We start from the raw sequence: 21,810 nt of genomic DNA, 5'->3' as shown, positions 1-21,810 counted from the left end.
TGACATTACTTCTACAAATTCTTGTGTCAGACTACCCTTAAGAGACTGGGGATTTACGAGCCTGTTGCTGAGTTGTTAAACGGGACGAGGATGACTGGGTTGACAACCATGAGTGCACTGACCTATGCGGAGCTGAGCCTTGAGTTTTTCAGCTTCTTTACCTTTTCAGCTGCCGCTTATGACACAGACCCACAGAACCCTTGTGTCTCCTTTCGGTTGTTTAACCGGACTACTACCTGGAACATAGATGAGTTTGGGAGTAGGTTAGGTTTGTCTTCCCACGGTACGCTGGACCCTCCTAGGAAGGTCCTACGTTTACTTTGTCGGACCTTGGCACATACCCCTTTTGAGGAGTGCAAGCTAGCTTATGTTCACCTTCCCTCGGCCCGTTACTTTTTGTGTCTCCTTGGAGGGACGATTTTCGGCCGTAAAGAGCCTAACAACATTAACAATGTTGAGTTGTCGATTTTAGGGGGCTATTTAAACCTTGATAGCAAGGGCCCCTTTGTTTTTAACATTGCTTATCTGACAGCTCAGCATTTTAATGCTGTCGGGAAGAAGAAGATGGGCACTATTACCTGTGGAGGCATAGCCACCTACCTCGCCCGTTCTATCTTCACTGACTTTCCCCGTGACTTGGCACATGTAGATAGGGAAAAGTACCTAGATGTTTCTGCCATGTTGGCAATGTTTTGGTTGCCTTCAGACCAGCGGACTTGGAAGATTGGTCGTTCCATGTCCGTGCCCCTTCCGTTTCCCGACCTACGCCGTCTTGTACCTTTGTCCACTATGTCGGGGAGGTTGCCTGCACCTTTGTCTTTCTACCACCTTACACTCGCTCCACCTACCACTTCCGCTCCTAAGAAGTGGAAGAGACCTGAGACTGGAGAGGGATCCACACCGACTGAGGCTGGGCAGTCTTACACGCCCACGCCTTCGCTGAACCCTATCCCCACTCCTTCTATTACACAGCCGGTCTACCCTGCTAACTTTTTTCCTCCTCTACCCTTTGAGGCGTCCGAGGTCATCGACACAGGGCGCCGTAACGGTTTGGTTCTTGAGTTGCTTATCCGGCAGGCTCGTATGGAGCGGGATCAGGCACTTGCCTTGTTCCCTCTGTACGAGTATCACATGAGGAGAGGACGTCACAATCCTGAGGGCTGGCCACACCCTTCCTTCTACCGTTTTCCGACGGAGGGGTACCCGCAGCCAGAGAGCGAGGCAGACACAACCGAGCAGGAGGAGAGGGTTAGAGCTGACGAGAGGAGGAGGAGGGAGCAGAAGCGAGATCCTAACTACACGGTGGTGGGTGAGGAGGAGGAGGATCATGTTGACGAGTAGCTAATGGTCTTCTCACTTCCTCAATATTCCGGCTGTTGGGGAAGTTTGTCATTCTGTATGTAATTTTGCTCTTTTATTTATTTTCATCTCCTTATTTATTTATTTATTTATTTTATTCATTCATTTATTGGTTGGTTTATCCCTTTCCCATTATATATACTGCTGGTGTATGCTGGAGGACAACGAGGGCGTTATCCATTTTGGTTTGGGGAGGGTATTGCATCCTTTGAGTCTGCATTTGCATTTGATTTTTTCATTCACGTTTATTTTTCTTCTGAATTTGCATTTGTTTTTTTTTCATTCACATTTATTTTTTTGCTTGCATTGTATTTTATTTCAAAAAAAATGAAAAATCGAAATAAAGTTCAAAAAATTCAAAAAATTCACATTTCATTTTGCATATAGGTTGAGTCAGAACGGTAGATTTCCGTGATGATTTTGCACTTTAACTTGTCATATCACTTGAGCCTTGTATCTAATTGGCAATTATTAGCTTAGTCATGCGCATATCTATAAGTTAATGTCAAAAATATAGCTGATTGTATAAACTTGACCTGATAAATTTGGCAAACAACTTTATAATTTCTAAGTTTTTAGAGTCGTATAACTGGTATCATTCATGACCAGTTCATATAGGAATTGAGAGTAGTACTCCTTGCATAGCATGTTCATCGTATTTGCACTTTTATGAGATTCAATTGCCTTTTGCTTGCATACATTCGGGTTTGTGGTCGGTGTCACATGCAGGGAGGTGCTTACAATTTCCTCCTTTCTTTCTTTTTCACCCATTTAGCTCCAATTAACCAAAAATAGCCTTTTGACCCATTAGCTACACCCAAATTAAGCCAGCTTGTCAAGCTAGTTTAGTGTAATTTTTGTGGTATATTCTTATTGCTGCGAGTTGGTTTGTTCTCATTTATATGGAGTTGGTAGAAACGAAAGAAACGCGGGCAGGAAAATGAGAAAAGCATGGAAAAGAATGAAAAAAAAGAAAAAAAAATGTGAGCAACAGAAAAAAAAAAAAAAAAAAGAAGAAAGAAAGAAAAAAAAGAGAAGTTGGAAATGAAAAATAGACCGTATTAAAAAAAGAGAATTTTGTGACGGTCTTACTCCTCCGTTTTTATTTATATGTTTTTGAGGAGATTGTGTATTGGTTAGTGAGTTGTGTGCCAAAGAAGGGTACTTGTGTTCGATTTCTAGCCAGCTATGAAATGGATAGACTTATATGGTCTTGTTTAGGTGCTAGCTTGACACTTTACCTCCCCATTTCCATAATCTGTTTTGCCTTTTCTTACCTGTAACCTCACTCTCCTATATCATTTGTAAGCCCTCGGCTGTGACGGATATTGTTGGTTGGAATGTATGTGTGGTGTTTGGAATCTTCTATCATTTTTGTTATGTGGGTCGCAGTTTAGGTGAGTGATTGTTTTCCTCTTCTTCTCTTACACATATACTTTCACCCTTTGCTTCATGAGAGAAGAGTGACCCGTGAGAGTCAGATTTTAAAAGGTCTTGCAAGGTCGTTTGTGTATTGACTGCTGTAGCTATTACTGTTAATTTTTGATTGCATTAAATGGTTTAAGTGGACAAGTTAGAGATAGCTCTGAGTTTTCATATCCGTTCCATTAGTTTGCATTTAATTTACTCGAGGAGGAGTAAAGGTTCGGTTTGGGGAGATTTGATACGTGCAATTAATATAGACTTTTTAGCCTCTTGTTGCACGCATCTTTATGCCATTTTCGTTGCTTTTATTGCAAAATGCCCGAATTGGCTACTTTGGTTTGTTTTGTCTTAATTGTAGAAATGGACTTAAAAGTAGTGGAATCGTGCCTTAGTCGTCCCACTTTGCATGCATTTTAAGGAGACGGAGATTTAGAGCAGAAGACGTACCTCGGGAAGCGTGAAGGGAGGTCTTTGGAAAGCAAGCCAAATGAGTGTGATGCTATTGTCTATGGAAGACACTTGATCGAGGGGATTTTATGGTCGATCGAGTGGTTTGGCAGCTGCGGAAGTTTGATCGAGTGGTTTCTTTGCTCGATCGAAGATGGCTAATTTGGAAGTGTTCTGTAATACCCCGTAATTTAATAATAATTAATGAGAATCGTTTATGTAATTTAAATAAATAATTAATGGGATTTCTAATAATAATTGCGAGAAAGACGTTAATTAAATAATTAAATAAGTAGCAAGTCGGGAATTGGGTTTAGCTAGTAACTAAGCCTTGGGCCGTGTGTTGTGAATAAATATGGGCTGATTATATTAGGCCTAGTATGAGTGGTAGTCGGGACATGAGACGGGATTTAATAATAAAATAATAAATATTATAATAATTTGGTAATTCCTAATAATAATTAGAAAAGGCAATAATTTCCTAATTGGCCTCATATACTCCCCAAACCTAGACTATAAATACTTAATAAATCTGAAAAGTAAGTGATAAAAGAAGAAAAAGGAGATTTAGAAGACGGAAGAGGCAATTAGCGATAAAAGGTAAGACCGTCTCACAATTTAATGTATTGATTTTCTAACTAATATAACTTGTAAACTAGACCACCATATGACTAGCTGGGACCGTGACCTTGGACGTGGACCACCAGGTATTTAACTGGACCTCCATATGACCATCGTTGACCGGCAGGGGAGGGGTTGTTGCTGGGTTTTACGTGGTTGTTTGTGTTGTTTGCCTTGCGGATCTTACACGGTTTTACCCCTTACCTCGCTGTTTTGAGACCCGACCTTGACCATAGCTGGACTAGGGACCACCATAATCTCGTCTGACCAATCTTTTACCACCGTCGTGAAACCAGGGGGTGGTGAATTGGGTGTTAGCCGTGGTAGTTGCGGGATTGGTCGTGAGTCTCAGATGGGTTTATTCGAACCTAAACGGTCTTGTGTTGACCTGGGTTGTGGTGGGTTGGTTTCAGGGGGTTGGTTCGACCACGTGGGGGTGTCGGTAGGGTGGTGGTGGTGGTTGGTGTCGTTGGTGGCGAAAACAGGGGAAAAACAGGGGGTTTGTTGGTGTTTGGTTGTCGTTGTTGTTTGGGCCAGCCGTGTGTATGGTGTTCTTTGTGGGTGGTTTGGGGTGATGAGTGCGGTAGAGTCTAGGCTATAGGTAGTGTTGGTGGCAGGTTAAGGTGGAGTCGGGTGTGGGCTTTATACACGGTGTTATCGATGTCGGGTTTTCGGTAAATTGTGTTTGTGGTTGTCGTGGCTAGGGCGTGAAATTTGGAAGCTTTAGGGGATGGTTGGGATGGCAGTAGGAGGTCGTCGATAGTCATGGTGTTTCGGGCTGTTGGTGACGGGGTTGGGTGGTGTGAGTGGTGGCTAGAGGTGTTGGTTATAGGCGGGTGAAAGGGGGGATGTCAAACACATTTTGCCATGTACCATGGGGTGTGGGTTGGGTTGTTTTCACGTGATGTCTTGGGTATTGGGATTTGGGTTCGAGTCGTTAACTATGTAAGACGGGTTTTACGTAATATTTATACGGGAGATGATTAAGGTAAATTAATTACAATTGATTAAATTATTATAATGATAAATTGAATAATTAATAGTTAAGTTATAAATATTATTTATCTATAGGTGACGGACTTGTGGAACGGGTTTGTTGAAGAATATTTTTAGTAGATTGCATTATTCGAATTGCTTGCGGTAGGAATTTCCTACTCAACTCGGGTTTTATTATTAAGTGAATGGATGTTTAAATGTGACAGTTGATGAGACTAAGATGAACAATTGTGATTTATTATTGGAATAGAGTATTTGAGTATGTTAAATTGTTGGTTGAGCAAAGAAGACGGGATTGTCATTGAGTATTGGATTGTTGGAGAGTTGATTATTCAGTTGAGCATAACACGGAGGGTGTTACGCGCGATTGTGCATAGCGAGCAATCAATTTATCGCGGATGAGCATAGTAAGTAATTACTACCGCCGAGATAGTTGTGCATAGTAAGTAATTACTATTGCCGTGGTGAGCATGGTACGCAAGTACTATCGCGATTGAGCATAGCACGCAGTGTTAAGGGAGTTGTGCTACGCGGTGACGTAAGTGAATTGTACGGATGAAGTGATGAGAATTTGAAGAATGTTTATTTTGGTTGGATTAATATTATTGTTGTTTAGTTTATTCCTACTCAACCTCGCGGTTGACTGTGTATTCGTGAACACCTGCGGTGAACCATAATGGGGAGCAGATTTGACAGGTACTAAAGATCAGCTGACTTGGGAGTTATGGGATGCGTGAGGATTTGGCCAATCTACCTAGAAGTCTAGACCACATAGAAGATTTTATCACTTTATTTATTTTCCGCTGCGAGTTGTATTTATTTTATATTAAGTTTAGTTGGTTAATTTGTAATAAACACGTAATCATTAAGTTTTAGTTTAACGTACTTTGGTGAGTTGGACTTTGTTATTCACTACCTCGGGAAACCGAGATGGTAACGATCCTATTTATTTGGGAATGTCGGCTAAAGGCTCCTGAATAAATGGGGTGTTACAAAGTGGTATCGAGCAAAGCGATCCTCGTGCCTAACCAATGAACATAATAATGAACATAGGACGTGTCTAATAAAATGAACCGGATAGAAACGTTAGGAGCCCACTTAAGGCTTGGGATGAGTTAGGGGCCCCCTCACACCAAACTTCTGGCCCTTTCAGTTTTGAACCGGTTACCTTGAGAGATATCAAAGAGTGGGGTAATTTAAAATGAATATTGTTTATTTTGTCGTAGGAGTTTTGGTTGCTTTGTTTGAATATTGTTTTCGTTGATGACTGAGGTTACGGGACGTAACCTTGATTTTAAGGAGAGTTGAAGGGATGAAATGAGGATTTGATGTTGAATTGTTTTGATTATGAGCATCAAAGTAATTACAAATTGATATTGATTATGTGGTTGGACGTTGTGTGATAGTAGAATCATGTCTAGTGATATGAGGTTATGTGAATCCCAAAGCCATGTTATTTAAAATATATTATGAAATGATTAAGCTTGTGATATGAATGCTTTATAGTATATACTAGTCGGGTGTGAAAGTTTATCGACCAAGTTGTGTTGATATAGGAGTAAGAGGGTGTTAATAAGGGCTTGTGACCTAGTAGAAAGGAACCTAGAGCTGAACTTTATTCCGTCAGATTTTACCCCTATTTGATTTAGTTGCCATTTGACCTCCGTTCATCATACAAGGTTGCAATTTTTATGAGTGATAATTCCGTGAGTTAGCTTACCAATGCCATTGGTTTTATGTTTAAAAGTTATATGATTTGGGAGAAATAAATAATTTAGTGGACAGTGGTCAGAATATTCCTGTACAGTTAAGTTTTCGACAAACGATTTTGTAAAAATTCTCATTTTATTTGTACTTAAGATTTTTGCATAATTCTAACTCCACTGTTTAAAAGACTCAAATATGTTTCTAAATTGATAAGGCACGTTGCAAGGTAAATTGTTGACAATTAATAGTGATTTTTAAAAGTTGACCCAAGATGTTGACAAATTAATGATCAGTTTTTTTTTCGAACCACTGAATTGTAAAAATCTTTATAAAATGATTATTCGAGATTTGGGCTTAATTCTTTTTCTCATGATTTGAAAACTCTTTATATTTTCTGGAAAGTATAAAAACGCAATGTAGAATATAACGGTTATTTAATGGTGATTTTTGAAAGTTACAGCTTGACTTTGATTTCCGAAAAAACGCGAGTTTACCAAAAGTTTAATATAAATATTTTGTCGATTCCTAACCTATGATAATTGGGAGGTAGGAGTGATGATAGGAGGACCTAAAGAGGGGTGAGAAAGGATAGAATTGACCAAACCTTGTTTTGTAAGTATAGAATATTTAAAAATGTTGAGCCATCTTTACTCGGGTAGAAACTTACGTTGTCTTGTTTTACTTTTATAGAACCATGCCTCCAAAGAGATCTACACCTACACCCTCTACCATGTCCCAAGAGGAGATTGACCGTTTGATATCCATGAATGAGGCTTTGATCTGCGGCACTTTGAAAGCTAAGGGGTCGGTTCGGGATCCAAGCAAAGATGAGTGCTAGTATCGCGAGGCACAACCCGACGAAATATGACGGATTAGGGGAACCATCTTTACTTGGGGATTGGCATAGAGAGTTTGATAACCTTTTTGAGTTGCTAGGATGTCCTTCGGAGTTGCAAGTAGATCAAGCTGCTTACTATTTGAGGGGAAAAGCGGGTTTGTGGTGGAATCGTAGTAAGGAAGTCTTAAGGGAAGCTTGGAGGGAGAGTGATGAAACTTTTATCACTTGGAAGGGTTTCAAGGAGACTATGAGGAGTGTATTTGTACCGGAACATATTAGGAGTAAGATGAGAGCTGAATTTGATTCTTTCAAGATGGTGATGAAATGACGGTGGAGAGCTATCATAATAGGTTCATGGAATTAGCGAGAATATGTGTCCGATTTGAACTTTAGTGAGGAGATGCTAGCATTAAGGTTTGAAAAGGGATTAACAACCACTATTAAGAAGAGGCTTTCAGCTGGTCAACCAAGTACCATGGATGATGTTTATCAACGAGCTGGGCACGCAGAGAGGATTGCAGATATGTTAAAGGAAGAGAGGAGGGAGAAGGAGGAGAAGAAGGAAAAGAGTGAGAAGAGAAAGGCTGAGTCATCAAGTGAGGTAGTTGGGGGTAGTAAGAAAAATAATACTCAATCTAAACATTTTTCACCCGGAGGGTTTAGTTATAGTGGAAGTGCAACACGAAGTGGAGAAGGAGGCTCAGGTAAGATTCCAGTTCGAGGATGGAGATGTTTTAACTGTAACAAAATGGGGCATAGAGCTTTTGAGTGCAGGAGTGCACCTAGGGGAAGTAATGAAAATAGGAACCAAGAGGGTTATCGAACTCCCGCACCAAGTATTGAGGGAAATAGGTATCCAGGACAATGGAGTACTCAGAGGAGCTACAACAATAGGCAAGGCAATGGGGGCAATCAGAGTAATGGTGGAAAGACTTTTGGTACAGCTAGTACAGTGCAAGGGAATGGAGAGAAGGGTAACTAGTTTTATTGAGAGGATTAGAGTCTTATAATTTATATAAGTATTTAAGTTGTCAATAGTTTAATAAGTAGTAGTAGTTCCGAAACTTCGGGACGAAGTTTATTTTTAGGGGGGTAGAATGTGACACCTTATGTTTTAAGTTATTTTATGATACATTTTCATGTTTTGAATTAGTTTGTGATACATTTTGATAAGTATGATATGGTTTGATAATGATTAAGTTAATTATATTGCAATGATCATAGGTTGGAATGAGGCTCAGTTGTGCAAATGTTTATAAATGTTATTTTAGTAGTTATGGGCGAACTTCGGGACGAAGTTCATTTTAAGGGGGGAAGACTGTAATACCCCGTAATTTAATAATAATTAATGAGAATCGTTTATGTAATTTAAATAAATAATTAATGGGATTTCTAATAATAATTGCGAGAAAGACGTTAATTAAATAATTAAATAAGTAGCAAGTCGGGAATTGGGTTTAGCTAGTAACTAAGCCTTGGGCCGTGTGTTGTGAATAAATATGGGCTGATTATATTAGGCCTAGTATGAGTGGTAGTCGGGACATGAGACGGGATTTAATAATAAAATAATAAATATTATAATAATTTGGTAATTCCTAATAATAATTAGAAAAGGCAATAATTTCCTAATTGGCCTCATATACTCCCCAAACCTAGACTATAAATACTTAATAAATCTGAAAAGTAAGTGATAAAAGAAGAAAAAGGAGATTTAGAAGACGGAAGAGGCAATTAGCGATAAAAGGTAAGACCGTCTCACAATTTAATGTATTGATTTTCTAACTAATATAACTTGTAAACTAGACCACCATATGACTAGCTGGGACCGTGACCTTGGACGTGGACCACCAGGTATTTAACTGGACCTCCATATGACCACCGTTGACCGGCAGGGGAGGGGTTGTTGCTGGGTTTTACGTGGTTGTTTGTGTTGTTTGCCTTGCGGATCTTACACGGTTTTACCCCTTACCTCGCTGTTTTGAGACCCGACCTTGACCATAGCTGGACTAGGGACCACCATAATCTCGTCTGACCAATCTTTTACCACCGTCGTGAAACCAGGGGGTGGTGAATTGGGTGTTAGCCGTGGTAGTTTCGGGATTGGTCGTGAGTCTGTATGGGTTTATTCGAACCCTTAAACGGTCTTGTGTTGACCTGGGTTGTGGTGGGTTGGTTTCAGGGGGTTGGTTCGACCACAGTGGGGGTGTCGGTAGGGTGGCTGGTGGTGGTTGGTGTCGTTGGTGGCGAAAACAGGGGAAAAACAGGGGGTTTGTTGGTGTTTGGTTGTCGTTGTTGTTTGGGCCAGCCGTGTGTATGGTGTTGCTGTGGGTGGTTTGGGGTGATGAGTGCGGTAGAGTCTAGGCTATAGGTAGTGTTGGTGGCAGGTTAAGGTGGAGTCGGGTGTGGGCTTTATACACGGTGTTATCGATGTCGGGTTTTCGGTAAATTGTGTTTGTGGTTGTCGTGGCTAGGGCGTGAAATTTGGAAGCTTTAGGGGATGGTTGGGATGGCAGTAGGAGGTCGTCGATAGTCATGGTGTTTCGGGCTGTTGGTGACGGGGTTGGGTGGTGTGAGTGGTGGCTAGAGGTGTTGGTTATAGGCGGGTGAAAGGGGGGATGTCAAACACATTTTGCCATGTACCATGGGGTGTGGGTTGGGTTGTTTTCACGTGATGTCTTGGGTATTGGGATTTGGGTTCGAGCTGTTAACTATGTAAGACGGGTTTTACGTAATATTTATACGGGAGATGATTAAGGTAAATTAATTACAATTGATTAAATTATTATAATGATAAATTGAATAATTAATAGTTAAGTTATAAATATTATTTATCTATAGGTGACGGACTTGTGGAACTGGTTTGTTGAAGAATATTTTTAGTAGATTGCATTATTCGGAATTGCTTGCCAGGTAGGAATTTCCTACTCAACTCGGGTTTTATTATTAAGTGAATGGATGTTTAAATGTGACAGTTGATGAGACTAAGATGAACAATTGTGATTTATTATTGGAATAGAGTATTTGAGTATGTTAAATTGTTGGTTGAGCAGTAAGACGGGATTGTCATTGAGTATTGGATTGTTGGAGAGTTGATTATTCAGTTGAGCATAACACGGAGGGTGTTACTGCCAGTTGTGCATAGCGAGCAATCGTTACTGCCAGATGAGCATAGTAAGTAATTACTACTGCCAGAGATAGTTGTGCATAGTAAGTAATTACTACTGCCAGGTGAGCATGGTACGCAAGTACTACTGCCAGTTGAGCATAGCACGGTGTTAAGGGAGTTGTGCTACTGCCAGTGACGTAAGTGAATTGTACGGATGAAGTGATGAGAATTTGAAGAATGTTTATTTTGGTTGGATTAATATTATTGTTGTTTAGTTTATTCCTACTCAACCTCGCGGTTGACTGTGTATTCGTGAACACCTGCGGTGAACCATAATGGGGAGCAGATTTGACAGGTACTAAAGATCAGCTGACTTGGGAGTTATGGGATGCGTGAGGATTTGGCCAATCTACCTAGAAGTCTAGACCACATAGAAGATTTTATCACTTTATTTATTTTCCGCTGCGAGTTGTATTTATTTTATATTAAGTTTAGTTGGTTAATTTGTAATAAACACGTAATCATTAAGTTTTAGTTTAACGTACTTTGGTGAGTTGGACTTTGTTATTCACTACCTCGGGAAACCGAGATGGTAACAGTTCTATTTATTTGGGAATGTCTGGCTAAAGGAATAAAAAGCCTCGATCGAGTAACTAGCTATAGTACATGGGTTAATTAATCCGCGTTTAGGTTTATCTTTTGTTAATTTTCACTTCCCTATATAAGGAAGTCGTGATTAGGTCATAAACACTTCTTAGCTTTTTAATCTATGAACATCTCTTAATTACGGCTGCTACTTATTCTTTACGCCGGATTCGCTTGATTGTAATCTTTCTCTATTCTTAATCTTAATCTAAACATTTGCTTGCTTTAATTATTGTTCTCCTTATTCTATTGTCTGTTAATTACTTTAGTTATTGTTGCTAGTATAATTCAACCTTTAAATCTCTCTTTTATGTCTTCTCTTAGCATGTTTATGTTTATTGTTGTTGTTTGCATTGATAACATGAGTAACTAATCTTCTTATGTTAGGATTAGGGGAGCCATGGTAGTAAAGTGACGATGTTGCGAATAGGATAGACAATTATTTGTGAGAATCTGTGACCATAGCAATATAATTGTAACATGATTAGTTGAGTGCACGCTTCTAAATAACTTTAATCTGGTTAATTTCATTCCTAGATCAGAAGATTGGAATGAACAGACCTGCTATGAACAGTAGACTACCCTAATGAGGACGGAAGTTAAGTTAGTTGTAATATAGGGTGGATAGCGGACCGGAAGGACCTTTCCCTTGCCCTTCTCTTAGTAAATTGTCTAGACTATTTATGACAGAGTCGATAAAATGCCATGGTGAATCGAAATCCTGACATATCTCTCTTATCTGATCACATATGTTTTATTTTCTCACTTTATTGCTCTTATCTTTACTGCTCTTAAACTTTGCCTTCAGTAGTTTTGAAAACAAATTAAAATCAACGAATTGTGACTAGATAGACGGACTTACAGATAGATACTTAGCCTCCCTCTGGAGATCGACCCTACTTATCGCTAGCTTTTGTTAGTTATACTTAGGTATTTATTTTTGGTACATAATGACCGTATCATAGCCGTCAAGGACATCCTTGAGTTCTCTAGGAGGACTAAGGGTTCATTCTTGTGTTTGGAAGAGATGTTGAATTTTGTATTGAAGAATACACAAACTTAAGTTTCCAAACTTATTGAGATGATTTGAGATCTCAGGCTGGACTTGTTGATGATTATCAAAAGTGCAAATAGCTTGAGAGACCTTAAAGAGCCAGTCATTGAAATTCTACGAACGGAGTCTGAGAACATTGTGATCAGGATAAAGTGGTTTATAAAGAAACCATTAGTAGGTCTTTCCACCAAAGATCCCATCACAAGTTATGTGATAACAGTGGGAGTATCTTTCAAGCTAAAGAACCCAAAGTCTAGTTACAAGACTAGAAAAGTACTTAGAAAATTTCATTCCAAATTACATCGATAGAAGGAAATTATAGTTTTTCGGAGTTAGAATGGATGATGTACTTTCCAAACAAATTATTTTTGCAAGCTTGATGAAATCACCATGAAGTTTCATGGATTTTAAATGCTTTAGATTATAAGATGTGCAGTAATAATATTGTATTGATTACTGATATATGATAATCGCATTTATCGTTTGAGTTTCATTTAAAAACTTTTTTTATTACTTTGTTATATCCAAATAGGTTGTTGAGATAATGTTGAACCCTATTAAAGTCAACTGGATTAACTTAGTATTGGCCCCTAGTTACTTATATGAGGTAACGTCTCGAAGTGACTAGAGTGTGATGCGATTGATAGCAAGTTCAAGTGCAATAGGGTCATATGGGATGACTAGTCGATCACATAGACAGACTGTATGGGACACTCTGTTGGGCAGTGACTGCTTATAGAGTTCTGGAAATTCATAAAGCCTGGTCGTGGCAAGAGCTACTATAGTATTCTTATGAGCCAATTCTTTTGACTAGAAACTATTCGCCCAAGTTTGCACAAGTTTCTGATTGGCTTTGATTTATACTCTACGACTGTCGTAACTGAAGTCAAATGAGTATATTTTAGGTTATGATGAACTGTGGCTATACGAAGGGAATAATGCGATAAGAATTATCCACCCCCTTGTCAGGGTTGTTTGAAATCTCAGGGCCACTCAAGGAGTAGTGAACTGAAAATGCGTGGCCACGCTCGGAAGGTATATGCGGTAGATAATTCCGGTCAGACAGTTACTGTCCAGATAATTAAATGTCATCTAGCTATGATCACATGTAAGTATGACCTGCAAGACACCTTGCATTGAGTGGGAGATATAATAGGACAAGAGAATTGGTGACGCACACTTGTCTCAACAATAGTGCGATCACATAATTAAATGTCATAGTAAGAATACAGAAGGGATGATAAATTGTATAGTCAACTGATCAACATTAATCGGTAACGATTGGTTGACTAGAGTTTGACGTTACTGTCGTGTTAACGGTGGTTATCAAGTGATCCCATAAGGTCACACCTAAAGGATGAGTCCCAAATAAATAATTAATTAATTGTATTCGATACGGATTAATTAATCCCTTATTTATATGAGTTGGATTTTGTATTTTATTGTAATGTGATTAAATAAGATTCGATTTAGTGGATTAATATATTAATTTACTAAATTATGTTGAGGTTTTATAAATATTTCGAGGTAGAGGTAATTAGTTATTTACATTTACAAGAGGTTGTAAATTTAACTAACTAGCTTTTATAGGACCCATTATATGTTGATATAATGGTAAAATATTACTCAATAAGTTGAGTGAATATTTGTTTATTAATTTGTCACATAATTGTTATGTGATTAAATTAATACTTGATTATGTAAGATAATTAAACATAAGACTATTAAGCCTTTGTGGGAAAAATATTATAAGACAAAAATGGACCCATATATTCTCAAGTGCACCGTCCAAAATGGTGAGCATGCTTGAGTTTTTAGTTTTGTGATTTTGTGGTTGGAAAGATGCTCCAACTTCTTATGACATGCTTTATTCATGATAGCCTACTACCTACACATAAAGAATTTTGCATAAGGCAAAATGAGAAAACCAAAATACTCTACATAAGGAGCATTTGGACGGCACATGTATGGAACAAGAGGAGAATAATTGTTGTTCTCATTTTTACTCTACCTTTCTCTCAAAATATCACACATGCAAATCCTCTAAACTCATATATACTCATTTTACTAATGTTTACCAAATATTACTAGTGTAGTAATATTAGTTATATTCAGGGAATATTACTACCTAATGTGTAGTTAATATTAGTATTAATTTTGGGTCAAATCTTGGGTGCAATCAAAAGGAGGGCTCCTAATATAGAGTCTTGGAGGATCATTTCGTGCCATACAACAATGTCAGGAACATTGTTTTTACTTCCTTATTCTTTCATTTTGTTATGCATGCATTAGATCCACTATGACAAATTTAATTTGTTGATTAAATCACTATTAGAAATGTCTAATAATAGGTATATGAACCTAACATATATAAGATCTTCAAACCGTCTTTGAGCGACGTAGAAAATGTCAACTCAAGATGAACCCGTTGAAGTGTGCGTTTGGCGTCACATGTGGGAAATTTTTTGGTTTCGTAGTCAGGCATAGAAGCATTCAAATTGACTAAACAAAAATCAAAGCCATCAACGAAATGTTAGAACCGAAGACACTGAAGGAGTTACGCGGATTGAAAGGACGTTTGGCATTCATTCGAAGGTTCATCTCTAATTTAGCCAGGCGTTGCCAGCCGTTCAGCCATCTCATGACAAAGGATGCTCTATTTAAATGGGATGAAAAATGCAAAAATGCTTTTGATAACATCAAGAAGTACTTGGCAGTGCACCAGTGCTGGGGGCACCAATTCCAGGAAAGCCAATTGTCCTCTACATCGCAGTACAAGAACACTCGCTGGGGGCAATGTGTGCTCAAGAAATTGATGACTGCAAGGAAAGGGCACTCTACTATTTGAGTCGTACCTTGGTTGGAGTTGAGTTGAATTACTCTCCTATAGAGAAGATATGTCTTGCTTTGGTGTTCGCCATCCAAAAGTTGAGGCACTACATGAAGGTGCATACTATACATGTGGTCTCAAAAGCCGATCCAATCAAGTACATACTCTCAAGACCAGTCCTATCTAGAAGACTTGCGAACTGAGCGTTTTTACTTAAGCAGTACGATTTGGTGTTCGTGCCTCAAAAGGCTGTGAAAGGTCAAGCTATCGCCGATTTCTTTGCTGATCATCCAATGCGCCAGCAGAGTGGGAAAATTCAGATGACCTTCCAGGAGAAAAAATCTTCTACGAGGACGTTCTCCCTCCATGGCAGATGTACTTTGATGGTGCTGCAAGGCAAGATGGAGCTAGAGCTAGAGTTGTATTCGTAACTCCACAAAATCATCTCAGGACATATACCTTTACGCTCACTCAGTTGTGCACAAATAATATGGCAGAATACCAAGCTCTCATACTTGGTCTCCAAATGGCAATGAAATAGGCGTTAGAGATATGGACATCTACGGAGACTCAAAGCTGGTGGTCAACCAAGTCCTTGATGAATTCGAAGTGAAAATGGAAGACTTAATCCCTTACCATCGACGGGCCTTGCAACTGCTTAATCAACTTGACTCCATCAAAATTGGTCATGTACCAAGGAGTGCCAATAAGTTGGATGACGCGCTTGCTTACCTTGCAGCCACTTTTGCACTGGGGGCAGAAGAGTCTATGCAAGTCCCAGTCTACAATCGTTGGGTAGTATCATTGCTTGAAGAAGAAGAAAATGTAGATACAACCAACATCATATGCGTCTACACAGCTGATGAAGATGTTTGCCGTCAACCTATCATTGATTTCTTGGACCACCAAAAATTACCTGATGATCTCAGATACAAGGTTAAGATACGTCGCCGTGCTCCAAAATTTATTCACTACAAAGGGACGCTCTATAGACGTTCTTTCTTAGGGCAGTGGTTGAGGTGTCTAAGCAAAGACGAAGCTGCTGAAGCAATGAATGAAGCTCACTCTGGCATTTGTGGCGCTCATCAATCTTGGCCTAAACTTCATGATCGAGTAAAGAGAATGGGGTATTACTGGCCAACCATGGTGCAAGATTGTATGGACTTCGCGAAAAAATGTGATCCCTGTCAGTTCTACGCAAACTTCATACACCAACCGCCAGAGCCGTTACAACCTACTGTTTCTTCATGGCCCTTTGAAGCTTGGGGACTTGATGTTGTGGGACCTATTACTCCAAAGGCCTTAAATGGACACGAGTATATTCTCGCCAGCACTGACTACTTCTCAGAATGGGCAGAAGCCTTACCACTATGAGAAGTCAAGAAATAAAATGTTGTGGACTTCATTCGAACCCAGATCATCTGTAGATATGGTGTACCTCAGCGTATAACTACTTATAATGGGAAACAATTATTCAACCATATGATGACAAGTCAGGGAGGAAAATTCAATTTCGAACAATACAAGTCATCAATGTACAATGCTTCTGCAAATGGTTTGGTAGAAGCCTTCAATAAAACCCTTTGCAACTTGTTGAGGAAAGTAGTGGCAAAGTCAAAGTGAGACTGGCATGAAAGAATTGGTGAGGCATTGTGGGCGTATCGTACCACAAACAAAACACCTACTCAGGGAACCCCGTATGCGTTGGTGTATGGAGTGGAGGCCGTGTTGCCGTTAGAGTTGCAAATTCCTTCGTTGCGCATCGCTATTCAGGAAGGACTCACAGATGACAAAAATGACAAGTTGCGTTTAACACAGTTAGAGGCTTTCGATGAAAAAAGACTAGAGGCTCGGCAAAAACTTCAGTGCTATCAAGCAAGGTTGTCATGTGCATTTAACAAAAAGGTGCGCCCTATTTCTTTCCAAGTAAGAGACCTTGTCCTTGCGGTACGAAGGCCAATCATCACCTCTCATAAACCATTTGGTAAATTCACCTCTAAGTGGGATGGTCCATATGTGGTACAGGAGGTCTACACAAATGATGCTTACAAAATTGTGGATGAAGATGGCGTTCGTGTAGGACCAATCAATGGGAAGTTTTTGAAGCGCTACTATTCTTAAACCCCAACAGTGAAGGCTTCTAAGCAAGAGCATAAACTGCAAGTCAAAGCTCTTAAACAAGAGGTTAAACTACATACAAAAAAAATCAAATCAAATAAAATAAAATAAATCATTCCATCTTTTAAAAAAATCAAATCAAATCAAATCAAATAAAACCAAGTTTGTAAATTCCAAGATCGAGTTGATTTATGACGAGTTCTGCTTCAGCCGAGTTTTCACACCCTTTGCTTCACGGTTAGCCTTGCGAAGATCACAAAAGTTGAAGGACCTTCTGTAACACCCCCATACACCAAGGTGACTTGCCAAGGACCATCCCAGTGTATAAAGGTGCTACCATCTCGATTGCCCGAAGTAAGTAGATCAAATAAACAATAACAGAACATTTATTAAATAACTTTGTACTTTATATTATAACCAACGTGAGAAAAGTACAACAGATACAACTGGGAGAACTACTAGACATGAGTGACGGTGATATCTATTTCAGTAGCGTGATGACTCGGTTCCCTCCCATGTCTCGCAAGCATCAAGACTAGTTGTACCTGCTAAACCAATTGCCCACCATCCCCGAATGGATCACCACAGTTTTGAAAACACAACACGGGCTCAGTTCACTGCATAATAAAGATAAGTAATACACTAAAGTCAATGACACCAATTCCACAATTATCCTCCCATTCTCATCATAACCCAATACTGATTACACACTTGAGTGTGTAGTCCTGCCGGATTACTGCCGCGACAGATAATCAACACCGCCAGTGGGGGACCGCAGCCTTGCCCACCTAAGCCCCGCTCATCACAACGAGGGACAACACATGTTCCTTCATGTGCATATCCCCTCCTATGGCGGGTTCCACAAGGGGCGAATTAAGGGCATGAAGCCACTCCTGCAAGTGACTCCACTCAGCCGAGGACGCACCTCACAGTCATAGTCAATCCACCACTACTCCAATACTCAAGAATACAATCAATCAACAATACTATTCATATCAATTAAATCACAACAACACATCTTAAATCAATCATGCAATCAACTGAGTAAGGAAACCCTACCTTTTTTGTTATTCCATGAAAGTGCATCCAACAACTAGCCAAGCAAGACTCCAAGATGAATCCTCCAAATAGTAATCACGTCCTATTATTATAGTATTAAACTCACCTTGAGACGCCGACCGATGTCGGCAATGGCGACAACCCGAATCGATGACTTCAAGCATGAACCATCTCCCTTCTTGGGTTAGTGTCAAGGACATGTAAGAGTGTAGGGTGATGGAAGATAAGTGGGAGAGAGAGATATTAGGGTTAGAAAGAGAAAGGAACCGTCGGAAATGAAATGAGGTTCATGATCTCGCATTTTATAATAAAGCGTTAACAGACGTGATACTCGGTCGAGTATAGGCATACGCGGCCGAGTAAGCCCTACTCGGTCGAGTATTCTCACTACTCGGCCGAGTGACCTTTACTAGATCGAGTAACCAGTAACGTAGGTTTCCTAACCTCTCCCATATCCCTTGCTACGGGTCTCCTTTGGTCAAACGGTCAGTCAACGGGTCCGTAAACAGGTCGGGTATTACAGTCTTCCCCCCTTAAAAGGAACTTCGTCCCCGAAGTTCATCCCACACTTCCCAAAATGACAAGACAAGACACCTAAGGAAAGACCTACCACTCACACGGCGATAAACACCAATTAAGTCTATGACGCGTACGACACTAAGTGTTTTAGCAGGATTTTCCCTGAAAGGATCCGGCTTGATTATTGAGTAATTAGGTTATCTAGTTCAATAAGTTTAGAATAATAATATGAGTAAATAACAAGGAAGAATTAAGTATAAAGAATATCGCTTGTATTACTTTCATAAGCTGAGTACAAACTCGTGTATATAACTGAATATTCAGGAAAGAGTGAGAGATAAATTGTAAATAACTGATGAATCATGAATGTCCTTACAATTGTTAGATTATGCTATTTATAGTTCTACAGATGCTAACCTTACATTCAACCTCAACGTTACCCTTGATTGTTGGAGTTGTTAGCTGGAAAATAGGGCACATTCCTTATTAACACGGTTGACTCGTTCTTCTTTAACAAACCGTCCTTCCTTTCCTCTTGCTCGTTCAGATTTACTAAGATTATGTGCTCCTTGTAGTTGGACTTGGTCTTCCATGAGAGTAGGACGTGGTTATTTGTTCATATAACTGCATTTCTTGTTTATCAATTTAATCCAGCCTACTTGAGTGTCCTGCCAGGCTATTCTACACTTGCCATCAGGCTTTTCTTCTAGGATTTAGTAGCTTGCTTATCTTGTGGCACTCTTCATCTGCCAAATATTAGTTAGATTTGTCCGGTCCCTGGTTGCCTCAATCAGCCTAGTAAGGTCAGGCCAAGTTAGAGTCAGACCAGGCTAAATTGGGCCTAACAATTGCCCCTTGACATTTTACCCGTGCTGGATCAGGCCAGGGGTGAGATGTCAATTTTACCGGGGTTAAACAATAAAAAGAATTATAGTTACTCAATAACTCTTAGACTCCTAGTGACCGTTAATCACTGCTACGGCTAACTACATGATGTCATGCTGACAGTTTTATGTTTCCTAGGGTTTTTGCACCGTTACTCTTCTTCTATAAATACGGTAATTGTGACAAGTTTATTTTTCACCAAAATTCTTCCACTTTCCTTGCTAAATCTTCTCTAAAATTCTTCCCTATTTCCCAGGAATTCCAGTTTGCTAACTTATAATTTTTCATTAAGTAAAATTTATCACGATAAATAAAAAAATAAAGGATATGGGAGCCAAAAAGCGTCCTGCTTCCTAGAAAGCCCCGGCTGAACCTGAACCTACAGGCGTCCATGAAGAGGAGGTGGTTGAAATTGATCCTCCTGCTCATGCTATTGCGTTTAAATATCAAGATTCTGTTTTTTCTGCTCTTCAATCTCTGGATCCCTATTTCCCTGAAGAAAACCTATTGAAAACAAACTATGGTAGGGTTTTAAGGGAGAAAAAATTAATTCATGATTCGGCTGAGGTTTGGATTCCTGAGTTTTGTCCAGTCAGAGTTAACTGGGTATCGCCTGGTTGGTTCTGTATTTATGAGTGGGCGTTCAAAGCAGGTTGTAAGTTACCTTTTACTCCTTTAATGATTGATACTATTCGTGCCATGGAAGTATCACCTTTCCAAATCATGCCAATGGTTTGGAAACTTATCCATTCTATTAAAAATTTATGTGCTAAGCATAAACTTGTAATTACTATTAACGATATCAAGGCAATATATCATTTGAAAAATCCTTCTATCGGTCGTTTCAATTTGAGGATTAAGTCGAAAATGTCTCCTTTAATTACTAACCTGGACTCTGGAGATGATAAAAGCTGGGCAAAGACTTACCTGTTCATCTGGACTGAAAGTTTGGGGTCAGGCTTTGATTATTTGAGATATCCTCCTTTGGAGAGTGGTAGGTTTCCCGTATTCTTAATTTGCATTTTATTTTATACGAAATTAGGATATTAAAGTTTTACCTATGCATTTTTGATGATATTTGCAGCTCCTGACTGGGACTTCAAACCTCTTGACGAGGAGGCTATTTCAACGATAGAGGCCTTTCTTTCTATTCCTGAGGAAGAGAGGGCTTGGCCTGCTAGTCTGGGCAGGGATTTATTGCCCCGATATATGAAGACTAAGCTGAGTGTGGTTAAAGTACCCAAAGGCAAGCCTAGCTCCACTGCTCTTTCCTGTATGTCTTCTATATGTCTTTGTGTTGATTGTTGTCTTCTTGTCGCTCCTCTCCTGATATTTATGTGTATTTTTTATACATTCAGTATACAGGTCTTCTGCTAGGTTGGCCAGCTTTAGTGCAACTGACTTGAAAGCTGGGGTTGCTAGGATTGCTGAACAGTCCAAGAGCCAGGAGGCTAGTGAGAGTGACAAGATGCTTGACTTTTTGGTTTCTGATGTCCAGCCTCCCCAGGAACCGCCCAGGCTAGTATCACTAGAGGTCCTTCAGGCTTCCAAAAGGAGGAGGGAAGCTGTTATTCCTGAAGAAGAAGGGAGAGAGAAAGAGCCTATTTAGACTCAGCCAATCAGAAGTGTGTCTGCTCGGATGGACGATATGGATGTTGCCCGGGCGCAGATAAATGATTTCTCTGCTAGTATGAGCAGCCAGCTTTTATCTGACAATAACTTTGACTCTTCTACTAAAGTGGTTTCTATCTTGTCTTCTCTTGTGACAAAGGCTGCTGCCCTTGCTTCTCAAGCTAAGGAAGTTTGTTGCAAAGGGACTTTTCAATTATTATGTGTTCTTTGTGTTGCTGTATGTTTGGCTGATTGACTTTCTTTTGTTTTTCTGTAGGGATTGGACGTTGGGTTGGTTACTGATTGTCAGCTCAGGGATGCCCAGGCTAGGATTTCTAGCTTGGAGGAGAAATTAGATAAAGTTAGCCATGAGCTGCACACATCCAGGGGTAGTGAGGTAGTACTTCAATCTCAGTTGGGGTCAGCTAGAGAGGCATCCAGGGCAGCTTTGGTTTGTGAGGTGGCTGCAAAAAACGCTGAAAAAGTTGTCAGACAAGAGTTGGAGGCTGCAAGGGAAGAGCTGAAGACAAGACTGTCAAGGAAGAGCTGGCTGCCGAGAAACAGGCAATGCAGGATCAGCTGAGGAAAAA

General features: G+C 39.8%; 2 protein-coding genes across 2 annotated transcripts; both read left to right on the top strand.

Moving 5' to 3' along the window:
* The first annotated feature begins 8,141 nt into the window (after window positions 1–8,141).
* On the top strand, window positions 8,142–16,402 carry LOC141628330 (uncharacterized). Its single transcript, XM_074441487.1, has 4 exons — window positions 8,142–8,367; window positions 14,945–15,144; window positions 15,250–15,449; window positions 15,526–16,402. Exons 1-4 carry the CDS (start codon window positions 8,142–8,144, stop codon window positions 16,400–16,402), a joined length of 1,503 nt encoding a protein of 500 aa, XP_074297588.1.
* A 159-nt stretch (window positions 16,403–16,561) lies between these two features.
* Window positions 16,562–17,149, top strand: LOC141628328 (uncharacterized). The gene is made up of 2 exons (XM_074441486.1): window positions 16,562–16,630; window positions 16,718–17,149. The coding sequence occupies exons 1-2, from the start codon at window positions 16,562–16,564 to the stop codon at window positions 17,147–17,149; spliced, it is 501 nt and encodes a 166-aa protein (XP_074297587.1).
* The last annotated feature ends 4,661 nt before the right edge of the window (window positions 17,150–21,810 follow it).

Source organism: Silene latifolia, chromosome Y (genome assembly GCF_048544455.1).
Source record: "Silene latifolia isolate original U9 population chromosome Y, ASM4854445v1, whole genome shotgun sequence".
Taxonomy (NCBI): domain Eukaryota; kingdom Viridiplantae; phylum Streptophyta; class Magnoliopsida; order Caryophyllales; family Caryophyllaceae; genus Silene; species Silene latifolia.
Note: the sequence above shows the minus strand (reverse complement) of the source record. Positions and strands in the feature narration are given on the sequence as shown.

Bases quoted from the DNA above. Each gene is read 5' to 3' on its own strand.
- LOC141628330 (XM_074441487.1), top strand. From the start codon at position 8,142: ATGGGGCATAGAGCTTTTGAGTGCAGGAGTGCACCTAGGGGAAGTAAT. The intron at 8,368-14,944 runs GTAACTAGTTTT...CACCAATTCCAG, and splicing joins GCAAGGGAATGGAGAGAAGG to GAAAGCCAATTGTCCTCTAC. The intron at 15,450-15,525 runs GTATTCGTAACT...ATAATATGGCAG, and splicing joins ATGGAGCTAGAGCTAGAGTT to AATACCAAGCTCTCATACTT.
- LOC141628328 (XM_074441486.1), top strand. From the start codon at position 16,562: ATGTACAATGCTTCTGCAAATGGTTTGGTAGAAGCCTTCAATAAAACC. The intron at 16,631-16,717 runs GTAGTGGCAAAG...ACACCTACTCAG, and splicing joins TTTGCAACTTGTTGAGGAAA to GGAACCCCGTATGCGTTGGT.